This window comes from Alexandromys fortis, unplaced genomic scaffold, assembly GCF_014885135.2.
Source record: "Alexandromys fortis isolate MF-2015 unplaced genomic scaffold, M_Fortis_MF-2015_v1.1 scaffold_27, whole genome shotgun sequence".
Lineage (NCBI taxonomy): Eukaryota > Metazoa > Chordata > Mammalia > Rodentia > Cricetidae > Alexandromys > Alexandromys fortis.
The window spans coordinates 15,225,272-15,237,756 of NW_026067952.1; the positions used below are offsets into that span (position 1 = coordinate 15,225,272).

Consider the following 12,485-nt stretch of genomic DNA (forward strand, 5'->3'; position numbering starts at 1 on the left):
GGCGGGGCGATGGAGAGGCGGAGGAGAAGACCCCTCCCCCGCCACTGGGGAGACCCTGCTGCACCCGGGAATGTCTTTCCCACCCCAGGTAAAACCCAGGATCCTCTTCAAGGCCTGCAGGTCCAACTTCTCATCACTCCGTGAGACTCGATGGCTCACGGGCGCCACGTGAAGGCTGAAACGAAGCCTCTGCCCACCTCAGTTTCTGATGGGTGTCTTCCTGGGGTATTGTCCATGGCCACGCACACCTTTACCCTCCAAAGCCACCTACAAGGCCCCTTCGCGGTCAGCCTGTCTGGCTTACACACACCCTCACCGTGAGGGGTTCCTGCATCTGGCCACTCCCTTGCCCTGGATCGCCCCCTACACAGGTTTCTGTTTTAAGGGGAACTTCTTTGGCTTGGGAGCCCAGGCCAAGCCCAGAAAGAGGACTTACTGTAAGGAAGGTAAGGTTATGATTTCTGGGAAGACTTGATGGCTAGCTCACATAGATCTTACCATCTCTCTGAACATCAGTGTCCACCTTTGTCCAAGGGAATCATGACCATATAACTAGGACTCCACCTGTGTGATCGGATGCCATCCAGAAGATAAGAGAAGGTGAGAAAGCCCCACCCTGGCTCCTTAGCTGTCTCACTGGCAAAGGCTCGTGGGTCCTCCTCCAAAGGCATTTAGTCCTCACCCACCAGGAGTGCAAAGGTTGTTTTGGAAGTCTTGTGGGCCAACACTGCCAGGTCCTGTGCTGAGCCACCAGAGCTGGACAGGCCCGTCTCCCCCATCATTCCGGAGGCCTGGCCTGTTAGGATTTCCACAGGGAAGCTGGCACCAGGTCCTGTGCAGTCCCATTTCCACCGCTCACAGGTATATGACATGGTGCAAAGGCTCCTCTTGAAGCTCAAGTTTTCCGTCCTGTAAACAGACTCAGGACTTACGGAATGACACAAGATCCCAGCCATTAGCGTGGCCGTAATCCCTCCCCTGTCCTGTGCCATCCTGCCTCACAGCATGTCCTCAGAGGTCACTCTGCTCCCTCACTTCACTCAAGTCTTTGCTCACATGTCAGCTTTTCAGGGACACCTGCCCAAGCCATCCTATAAAGAGTAGATGTGGCGCATGCCTTTAATCCCAGTACCCAGAAGGCAGAGACAGGTGGATCTCTGCTATTGTGGCCAGTTTGGTCTACAGAGGGCGTTCCAAGACAGCCAGGGCTACACAGAGAAACGCTGTCTCCAAAACCAAAACACCAACCAAACAAAGAGTAAAGTAGAGGCTTTGTCTGCTTCTCTCCCTGGTGACTCCAGAGACTTTCAAAGGAGCCAACACCTAGGAGGTTCTCGATAAATTCTCTTTGAATAAAGATTGAGACGTGCACAACTTCTCAGTTTTGGAACTCCTGTTGTATACTAGCAACTAGGCAGAGCCCATCCCTGTCTTTAAGAAATTCCTGTGGGATTCCAGAAGAAAGGGATACCAACAGGTCACACTGCAGCTGAGTAAGGGCTGCCGAGCAGGTACAATGTGCTCTACGTGTCTCAGGCAGGATGCTGGCCCAGTCTTGGGGATGGGACAGCTTTCCAGCAGAAGTGAGGACTGAGCTAAGATGGGCAGGTTATAGATGACAACTGGATAAAGAGCAGGGAAGAGAGATTCAGCAGAAAACTAGTGTGGGCAGACACCCTGGAGTGGGTGAAAGGGAGGGCAGGGAGCGTGGGAAGAAAGGGGCATGGTCACCGTGGGAGACCCAGGTAGGAACATGGTAGGAGATGGGGCTGTGCTGGACAAGAGCCAGGACTCAGCAAAGCCTTCGAGGCTGAAAATTTTGTTCTTTGTTCTCAGAACAGTGGGGAGCACGTGGAAGAGACTGGACAGAAAGCTAGCCACCATGCCCTTCCCCTTTTACATGTGAATTTGACTTTTGGTTACTTGTTAAACTCAGACTTTTTTTGGTGTTTTTGTTTTTGTTTTGTTTGTTTTCGGAAACAGAGACATATATGACAAGTTACTGAGCAACACTGTTTAGATAAATCTGACTCCTGGGGAGGGAACTAGCATGAATGAGAGTAGGAGATGCCAAATGAACTCACGTTCAGCGTAATTTAGAGGTGAGCGATTACGTATATAACTGTTTACAGAGAAGTCCTAAGCACTTCTGAACCATGGTTACCATGCAGACATCGCAAAGTCCAGGAACCATACCACACACAGCCAATTCCAAAAATGGCACAGAAAAGGCATCAAGAAACCCCAGTCACAAAGATACAAATTTCTTAAGGGGACCAACTCCAAATATTCCTGAGGAACATGCGCTTTGCCAAGAAGCACAAGAAAGGCCTGAAGAAGATGCAGGCAAGCGATGCAAAGGCAAAGCGCTCACTTGCAGAGGCTATCAAGGCTCTTGAGAAGCCTAAGGCAACCGGTTAAGCCCAAGATACCAAAGCCCCAACTCCAAACTCAACTGCCTTGCTTTCGTTACTTCCCCCAAGCCTGAGAAGCAGATTCCAGGCTACATGGCCAAGGATTGCAGGCTATGCCAAGCATAGGCCAAGCTCAAACCAAGGCTGAAGCTGCGGCTCCAGTTCAGGCTCTCAAAGGTGCGAAGGCTTCTCTCTGCTAATGTGAAGACAGATGGACTGGTGGGACACTCCCACGCACTATTTGCAGGTGGTAAGTTCCAGTGCTGTTTCACAAATAACCTTGAGGTGAGATCTGCTTTAAAATATTTACAAAAACATGCACATATGCATGGGTTCAAACACATATATATTTCTTTGCTAGAAACAATCGTACTCCATAGCAAAGAGCTCACCCAGTGTAGCGATCTTGGTGTCTTGTGTGTGCATGCTTGCGTGCGTGCGTGCGTGTGTGTGTGTGCATGTGTGTGTGTGTGTGTGTGTGTGTGTGTGTGTGTGTACCTACAGGAGTCAATTCTCTTCTTCCACCATGTGGATCCCTAGTATCTAATTCAGGTTATCAGGTTTGGCAGCAAGCACCTTACTAGCTAAGCCTGAGATCTTGGTTTCTAATACTATTCTTCAGTAAAAGAAGCCAGGGCTCCTCGGAGAAATGAGGCAGAAAATAAACAAGATGAACCAGAAAAATAAAGAAATACTATGCATAGGGCTGGAGAGACAGCTCAGCAGTTAAGAGCATTGGATGCTTCCAGAGGACGCAGTTTTGATTCCCAGTACCCACATGGCAGCCAACAAACAGACATCTATAACTCCAGTTCCCCGGGATTCAGGACCCGTTTCTGGCTTCCATAGGAACCGAGCATGCATGTGGTACAAGGATATGCATGCAGGTAAGACACCCATACACATAAAGAAAGAAAAACAAATCCTTTAAAGTGTTTAATTAAAAAGAAAAAAATTGACCAAGGGTGATGGCACATGCCTTTAATCCCAGCATTCAGAAGGGAGAAGCAGGTGGATCTCTGAGTTTGAGGTCAGCCTGGTCTACAGATTAAGTTCTCAGACAGCCAGGGCTACACAGAGAAACCTTGTCTTAACACTCCCACAAAAAGAAAAGAAAAAAAACAACTACACACACATGCGCACAATCACACACACTGAAAGACGCAGGTCAACTTAAAGTGTTCCCAGACAATGCTGGAGGAAGAAATTAAGCAACAAAATAATATAGTAATACTGGGTTGTAGCTGAAAGTATGACATAAATATTCCCAATTCCATCCTGATAGAAACAGCTGAATGAATCAATGAAAAGATAAACCACCACAGTATTTCAGCACACAGTCCTCAAAGCATGGAGCATAATGCCCATCCTGAGGTGCTGACTGCATCTGATAGGAGCCTTTCCAAGAGTGTGTACGGAGATGTCTAAGTACCTGAGAAACTGGTGCACTTACCCCAGCCAGATGACCATGTTCACATTAACAGTCAGATTATGGTACCAGTGTGCACCCTTGTAATGAGACCAAGCATGCTGGTGCACACCTGTAGTGTAGTACTCAGAGGACTGAGGACTAAGTCAGGAGGATTGCTATGAGTTTAAGGTTTGCCTCAGATACTTTGATAGGCCCTCCTTAAAAGATGGCAGGGCTGGAATGATGGCTCAGTGGTTAAGAGTGCTTTCTACTCTTCCAGAGGACCCAGGTTGGGTTCCCATCACCCACATGGTGGCCACAACTGATTATAATCCCAGTTCCAGAGGGATCAGATGCCCCCTTCTGTTTTCCTCAGCCACCAAACACTGCATGTACACAGTACACATACACCCATGCAGGCAAAACACTTACACACACAAATATTTGGGGAAAAAAAAAGAACTCCATCACAATTAACATTTTTATATTTTTAGTTGTGAGCCTAGCCTTTAACAGCTGAGCCATCCCTCCAAGCCCACAATTAACATTTTTAATTGTCCTTTTACCTTTGTGACCTCACAACTCACAACCTCAGTCTAATCATGAGATCGCATGAATCCCAAGCCCTGACTAAGGGACAGGCTATGACATGCTTGAGCAATTCCCCTCATAGCTGTGGAAGCTGCCCCCAAACAAGGGCAACCTCCACAGTCCAGAGGAGCTTAAAGGGGAAGTAGTAACTATATGCATGTGTCCTGGGGTAGGAAAGGGTTAGCATCAGAACTGGGAGATTGGAGAAAGAATGGACTTTGTAATGCTAGCATCTCATATTGGTCCTTAAACTGAAACTCACACAAAACTCTAATTTAATGACACTTTGGGTGAGATACATGAGAACTCTGTACTATCTACCTCCCCTTTTATAAATCTAAAAAAGTTAAAGTTGTTACCGGGCTTGGTAGCACACAGCTATAATTCTAGCGCTTTGGGATGCTGCGGCAGCAGGATAGAAAAACCTTGTCTAACGAGTGAGTTAGTTAATTAATTAATTATCATTTTCAACAGCAGCTGGTAAAAACTGTAACTACCTAATGGGAAATTATACTTTGGGCTTCCTGAACATGGGGATTATATACCTGGAGACAGGCCTTAAGGGATGTGAAGCCTTTAAGCCAAGAGTGGACTTGCACCCACCCTCGGGGATTCTATATTGCACCTACGAAGTACTTCTCTGCCAGACACAGCAAGGATTTCCACTCACAGGAAGGCACGGGGGTCCCTGTCCAACATCTTCCTGAGCAGGCTGATGTGAGTATGGCCTAGTGACTTCTGACAGTGGGGAGAACCTGGGAATGATGTGGGCAGATTTACATGGTGAAAAATTTTCACTCCTTCTATGTAAAAGTGACAAGATCAAGAAGACAGGTCACGTGGGCAGTCTTTGTGGCCATGTTGACATATGAGCAGTTAATTGTCAATAAATTAGCTATGATTCTGTGCGATGTGATTTGTGAAACAGAGTGAGGTCCTTCTAGAGAACATTAGAGCACCACCTGGTGGTCCAGAGCTTTCCAGAGGAGCGGAGAGGTGGTAGGATGCATAGGTGTTTGATTTTCTCCTGCTGCGTTACCAACTTCCTCAAAACTTAATAGCTCGTGGTTATGTGGCAAGACACATTGTGTTCTGTGTGGTGTCAGCCGGATGGCACAGAGATCTGGGACCTTGCTTAAACAGTCAGACTTCACTGTGTATCTGTGATTTGGTTCTCACCGATATCCAAGGGTTTCCATTCTCTTCCACACAAGACCCTCAGTGTGGACAGCTTGGGCTTTCTTACCTGGTGGTGGTATTGGGGGTAGTCAGAAACCTTATACAGCACTCAGATTAATGACTGATCTATCGCAACAGATTAATAGGGAATATATACATATACAATAAATACTAACATGTATTTAATATATATAAATGCAAATAACAGGAGCTAGAGAAATGGCTTGGTGGTTGAAGCACAAGCTGCTCTTCCAGAGGACATGAGTTCTATTCCCAGCACCTACACGATGGCTTACCACCTCTAAAACTCTAGTTCCAAAGGCTCTCAAGCCATCTTATGGCCCGCATGGGTGCTATCTGCAAGTGATGGATAGACATATATGCAGGAAAATGTCTCATACACACCAAACAAAATAATAAACTTTTAAAATACAAGTGGTGATGCTTAGCATACAGGCAGAGGCTCTCATGCTTTCTCAGTTGAGTCTTAGCATATTAAGGACTTTTTCGCTGAACCAGGCCCAAAGAAATGCCCAACCATGATTTATTACACAGTCAGATTCAAGTGTTTAATAATGACTGTCTGCACAGTATCTTATAGACAACATTGCACCTCCCCCGAGCTTTTAAGTGTTCTGCACTATATGAGTATTCTGCAGTTTTGGGGGATGCCTTGGCATACAGTTTAGGGTCTGCTGTCTATACAGATTTAAAAATGGAGCAAGGCTGCCTATGTTTGTCAAGGACCCAGAGCAGAACACCAACAAATGGTTGTAGTCTCACCTGAGGTCACCTCCCGTGTCTCCCACTGCCACCACACCACTGTACTCCCTGCCTCTACCTCCTCCCACCTCGTGGTTTCTTCCCATCGTCTTCTTCAGGGCCCTTCCAAGCCGACGGTCCTGTTCTTTTCCACTCTGCAGCACAGCGTTTCCCCGAGATCTCTTTGTGGGTGGGCCTGCATCTTCGCTCTCAGCTTGGACTTGGTTGTGTAGCTCACCTTGCCCAAAGCTGTGGGCAGAGTGGCAGTGTGCCAGCTCCGAGCTTAGGTCTTCGAGGAACTTCCTGTGCTCTCCTGTTCTTTTATTGAGACAGGGTCTCAAATAACCTAACTGGCCTCCGGTTCTCCATGAAGCTGAGAATGATCTTAAACTTCTGCTCCTCCTGCCTCTGCCTCCCAGCTGCTAGGTTTAGACACATGCTATGTTATTTCTGGTGCTTGGGGATTGAATCCAGGGCTTCGTGCCTGCTGAGCGAGTTTTCTACTACCCACTGAGCTGAATCCCCAGACATTTTTTTAAAGCTAAGATTTGCACTACCAAGAGCACATGCCCAGAGATCTCAGAGGATAGCCAGAGACCTGTGGAGCAGCCTCAGACCTGCAGGTGTGTGGCTGGCAGCAACTCACTATCCACCCGCCCACTAACTTCTCTGTTAAAATAAATGGTTGCTATGGTGTGGGTAAGGGTCCTCCAAGACCCATGGGTAAAGTCCTCTCCAGCCTGAGGTGCTATAGCAGGTAGGGGACCCTTGAACATGTTAGACCTACTGGAAAAGTTTGTCAGTCATACGAAAGGAATATTGGGACCCTGGTGTTCTTTTCCAAGATGTCTCTTACATGGCTGTTGTAAGATGAAAAGCTTGTGGTTCCCCCCGCACCCCCATACATGGTGAAAGGAGGATTTCCAGCCTCTCCTTTTCTTGACTGTCACCTTATGACTTCTAGACGGCTGCTGTAGCTCCGGGCATCACGTCTACATTTCAGGCAGGTGGAAGGGACAGAAAGCAGAAGTAAGGAGGAAGCAGCAGTCACATTTCCTGGTTTTAGGACAGTGAAGATTTCTCTGTGTGAGAGCACATTTCTGCTGTGGTTTTCCTGGTGGAGAACTGGGCACATGAGCACCCCAGAAGTTCAGGGGCGTGGAAAGTCAGCGTCCCTTCATCAGGACTCCACAGATGAGGGGCGTAGGGGTGGGAGACGGGGACCACAGAAGGGGTTTCAGACCCAGAGGACATTGCAAACTGCCCACTTTACACAGAAAGCATGAAGAATCCCTAATAGGACTTGCTGTGCCTATTACCATCACCGGCCTCACTCGGCCACACAGTCCTGGTACACCTGTTGGCATCAGATTCTCTAAGCTCCTGGGACACGAGGCATGAAGACATCCATACCCCTGGTTTCTCCCCTTCTTCCTTGCTTTTTTCAAATCACTCAAGCTTTTAAAAAAATATATCACAAACTGTGTTTTCCAACGAGAACAGCGTCCTGCTCTCATTCGTTCCACCCTTGGTGACTTAGCCGACAGTCTGGAGGAAGCTGGTGCAAGCCGAAGGTCCCTCGGGCTGGTAACCAAGTCATTGCCAAGGACTCTGTCCAGGACGCTGAGATGGAAACACCAGGAGAGACAGCAGAGAATCTTGGGCAGACCCTGGAATGGCTGAGGAAGGAGCTGGTAAGCCTTTTCTTTTGCCTTGTCATCTCCCCTCGTATTTTCAGAGTCTTCTGCACACACACACACACACACACACACACACACACACACACACACATACACACACACTTCCTAGGACCTCACTGGCTGCAACAGGGGCTTCAGGCTGAAGTCTGAACCCTGCAGGCACCCCTCCTTGGGGCAGCCACACAGAGTACAATGGAGTTCTTAGGTACTAAGAAACTGGGTCGTGACCTACATAGGAGACAGTGGGTGCTGCCCAGACCGGTTTTAGCATTGTGCTGGGGCTGTCCCCAGCTCTGTTGCTGTGTGACCTCTAGTTAGTGCCTTTACCTCCCCAAGCCTCAGTTTCTTTAATCACAAGATGAAGGTAACAATGCCAACATGATGGGGGTTGTCAAAAGGCTTCAGTGAGAGGTGTCTGACATTTATCTTATTAGTACTTGGCACCAAGGGTAAAACACAACCCCCGGGGAGCACAGAGGACACCCAGCACACTAGCTGGGAAAGCAGAGGCACCAGCAATAACTGGATAAATGTGGAGGTACAAACTCAGGGAGATGAGATGGAGGAAGTCCAGTAGAGGCAATAATGGTGTTCGGCTGGGCCAGGCCAGGAGTACTGACACCAGTTCTCACTGCAGAATGGGTTAAAAAGAGTCAGTGGCCTGTGGGACTTCTGCTCAAGTGCTGAAGAGCGTGCATGAAGGCATTGTCTTATTCAGTTTGCTCATGCCTTATGTTTCCAGTAAAAACTTGTCCCCACAGATCACTAATTCTCCTGAGTACATATGCCATGTTACCTGGGAAGCCAGGCGCCATGCCTTTCACTGTGGTGTTTTCTCCATGTCCCAAAAGAAAGAGGTGTCCCCAAATAAGTGTGCACAGCAGTCGAGAGAGAGGAGGAGACTATGCAGGAAGACCGGAGGAGAGAGGGACAGACAAGATCATCCCAGTAGACCTTTGGGGGTTGCCAGGCAACAGGCCTGCTGGGAGGCAACCCTGACAGGGTTTCTCATGGGGTTGGGGTCACAGCTGCTGCTGAAGCTGCTTACAAGCCACAGGTACCCCAGTTGCACAACTGACCCTCCCAGCGCACAGACTTGGTGGTCAGGTTAGCACACACAAAATAAAAATCACTTTTCTTTTTGCACTGCTAAGCCTGAACCCCAGGACCTTGCACATGGAATATTCTACTAAGGAGTCACATCCCAGCCCTCTTACACACTATTGGTAGTGGGAAAATAACTTTAATTATTGTCTCTTGTAAAGAGAGACAAGTCTGAAAACCTCTCACCTACTCCCTGGTGGTGCTAGAGGTCAATCCTAGGATGCAGTTGTTACATCCTCATCCCTTGAACACCTACATCTCTGAGCCTGTGTTCTCCTGTGTGGCCAGAAAGCCACATCCACTGATTTCCTCTGTGGAAAAGCTGAGTTGGGTTGTGTGATAGCTTGGGTTGGAGTGGGGCGGAGTTTTAACTAGAGTTGACTCTGCTTTTTTGTAAGGAAGTTTTAGATTACATTTCGTGCTGGATAGTTTTATGCTCACTTGACCCAAACCAGAGTCTTCTGAAAGGAGGGAGCCTCATTTGAGAAAACGCCCCGATAAGATTCAGCTGTAGATCATTTTCTTGATTAGTGATTGATGCGGGAGGGCCCAGCCCATTGTGAATGGTGCTGCCCCTGAGCTCATGGTCCTGGGGTCTATAAATAAGAAAGTAGGCTGAAAAGGTTATGCTGAGCAAGCCAGTAAGCAGCACCCCTCCACAGCCTCTGCATCAGCTCCTGCCTCTAGGTTCCAGCCCTGCCTGAGTTCCTGTCCTGACTTCCTTTGATGATGAACAGTGATATGGAAGTGATAAGGCGAACCTGTTCCTCCTCGGGTTACTTTAGTCATGGTATTTTATCACACCAATAATAATCCTAACTAGGACAGAAATGGTACCAGGAGCACGGGGCATTGTGGTGGCAACAGACCCGACCATGTTGTTTGGGGAGGACTGGAGAAGGACTTTGAAGCCTTGGGCTAGAAAATCCATTGAGTATTCAAAGCTTGGTGAGCTTTTCTGTGGTATCTTGGAAAATAGGAATGTTGAGAGCAATGCAGACAATGGAGGCCTGGCTTATGAAGTTCCAGAAAGTTCCTTAAAGACTCTATCAGGGCCATTTGCTATTTTGAGTTGAGAACTTGTTGTTCTGGTTAGGTGGGGCACAAGAGTGATTGACAGGCGAGCAGAAGCCCTGAAGTAAAACCTTGGCTTTACTGGGACAATTGAGGCTGGTTGGCTGGGGCTGAAACATTAGTGGTGATTAAGAGGAGACCAGCATCACTGGGGTGAAATCTCCTGGGAAGTGTTTCCTCAGAGACAGCATGAGAAGCTGGGTGCCAGAAGCAGCCAGGATTGCACCTCCAGCTGGTAGCTGAGCTTGGGTAGTGTAAAGGGCACCTAGGCAGTACTGGTTTTGAAGAGGTCACAGAGAACAGCTAAGGTTTTGCACTGTGAGAGGCTAGGAATGTAGCTGATGAAGGGAAAGCCCCAGCAGCAGCTGAAGGCCCGGGCGTTAAAGGGCCATGCTGAGAATTTCAGGTTTGGCATCATGAAGAGAGCCCAGGAAAGGTTACTGGTGAAAGTGAAGCCCAGTTGCAGCAGAGACCCCAGCATTTTAGAGGTACCGGTGCCTTGGGGCAACCACCAAGATCAGCAGCAGCGGAGTGGAGCCAGAGGGAGGAAGACAAGTTGTGTGGGTTGCAGAGGGCGGGGCTAGAGAGGAGACCAATCCCCTTGGAGGAGCCCAGAAGATCTGAGTGAATCCCAGGTTTTTGATCTTAGAGTTTGGTTTTGTTCTGATTGTGACTGTGCCCTGGCTCTTTCCTCTTGAAGTAAGAAAGTACATAACTTACTTACTTTTTGATTTTACGGAAGCCCACAGTTGAGAGACTTCAAACATTTAGAAGAGATTTTTGGATTTAGAAGAGACAGGATTTTTAAAGAGACTGAATTGTTAAGTGTGATTTTTTAAAGACTGTGGGGATTTTTAAGTTTGTAAGAATGTTTTATATTATCATGTTGATATTAATGCGTGTTCTTGCGAGTGAACAAGAAAGGGAAGGCTGTGGCTCAACAGGGAAGTGTTTGTGTGTCAAGCTGACAAGGGGTCAATTGTGCTGGCTAATTTGATGTCAACTTGACACAAGCTAGAGTCATCTGAGAGAAGGAAACTTTAACTGGAGAAAATGTCTCCATAAGATCTGACTGCAGGCAAACGTGCAGGGCATTTTCTTAATTAGTATTTGATGGGGGGGGTAGTCCATTGGGTGGGGCCACTCCTGAGCTATTGGTCCTGGATGGTATAAGAGAGCAGGCTAAGCAAGGGGGAATGAGCCAGTAAGTATCACTCCTCCATGACCTCTACATCAGCTCCTGCCTCCAGGATTCTTGGACCTTCTGTTTGTAGACAGAGACTGCTGGACTAGTTGAACTACAGTCTGCAAACCATTCTGATCAACCCCCTTTCTATATATATAGATATACTTATTCTGTAAGTTGTTTCTCTAGAGAACGCTGATGGTTTATTTGTTATCACGAAGATTAAAAGATACGGTGGTGGTATCTGTGTCATGCTGCAGAGCACGTCTTCCCATTCATCAGTTCATCCTGTCCTCTAAGAGCCTCGGAAAGATGAGTAGTTTGTTCTGACTTCCTGAACTCAAAACTGAGGCTTCAGGGGAATGCGGCGTCTACGGCTTGTGTGAGGAGGTAAGGGCATGTCTCCACTGAGCAAGCGATGGGCTGGAGCTCCACAAACACAGACAGTGCCTGTCTCATTCTCACGGATGCCTCTTCTCTCCTAGGCTGAGATGCAGATCCAAGACCAGCAGCTGTTGCTCTCACTGAGGCATTTGCAGAGCATCCTAGGGGAGCTTCGAGCCGAAAGCACCCACTGGGAGGACACAAGGCCCAGCAGAAGCGCATCACCTTTCCGAGCTAGACTGGGCTCCGAGGGCCGGGGCTACCAGCCTGGGTCGAGGGAACTGGCCCAGCTGCTTCGAGGGGAAGAAAGCAGGCGAAGCTCCCTTCCTTAACCAGACAGAAAAGATACTCATCAAAACCCTCTTACCACGAGTATAAAAGTTTGTGTCTGCTGTGTGTCCTTGGATTTATCACTTCTTAACTGTCTTTGTCATATACGTACGTGTGTGTGTGTGTGTGTGTGATAAATTATTGGATGCATATCTGCTTCAAAAATACAACCCTGTACATAATTTCCAGCAAGTCATCAGCTTGAGTGATAATCCTATTTTTAGGGATTTTTCACAGGGCAATTGTTAAAGTAAGATTGTGATGTGCCAAGATGGCTACTGTTGCCTTGGTGAAAACTCAGAACACCTGTAGTGACTTCCTGGCTATTTTCTGTATTCCCAGCAGGTTTT

At 47.8% G+C, this 12,485-nt stretch overlaps 1 protein-coding gene across 1 annotated transcript; it reads left to right on the top strand.

Annotated features, from left to right (window-relative positions):
• The first annotated feature begins 7,934 nt into the window (after positions 1–7,934).
• Positions 7,935–12,137, top strand: CUNH20orf202 (chromosome unknown C20orf202 homolog). Its single transcript, XM_050150728.1, has 2 exons — positions 7,935–8,051; positions 11,907–12,137. The coding sequence occupies exons 1-2, from the start codon at positions 7,986–7,988 to the stop codon at positions 12,135–12,137; spliced, it is 297 nt and encodes a 98-aa protein (XP_050006685.1). The 5' UTR covers positions 7,935–7,985.
• Positions 12,138–12,485: the final 348 nt, after the last annotated feature.

Excerpts from the sequence above, each read along its gene's own strand:
- CUNH20orf202 (XM_050150728.1), top strand. The coding sequence starts at position 7,986 with ATGGAAACACCAGGAGAGACAGCAGAGAATCTTGGGCAGACCCTGGAA. Across the intron at positions 8,052-11,906 it reads AATGGCTGAGGAAGGAGCTG|GCTGAGATGCAGATCCAAGA; the intron begins GTAAGCCTTTTC and ends CTTCTCTCCTAG.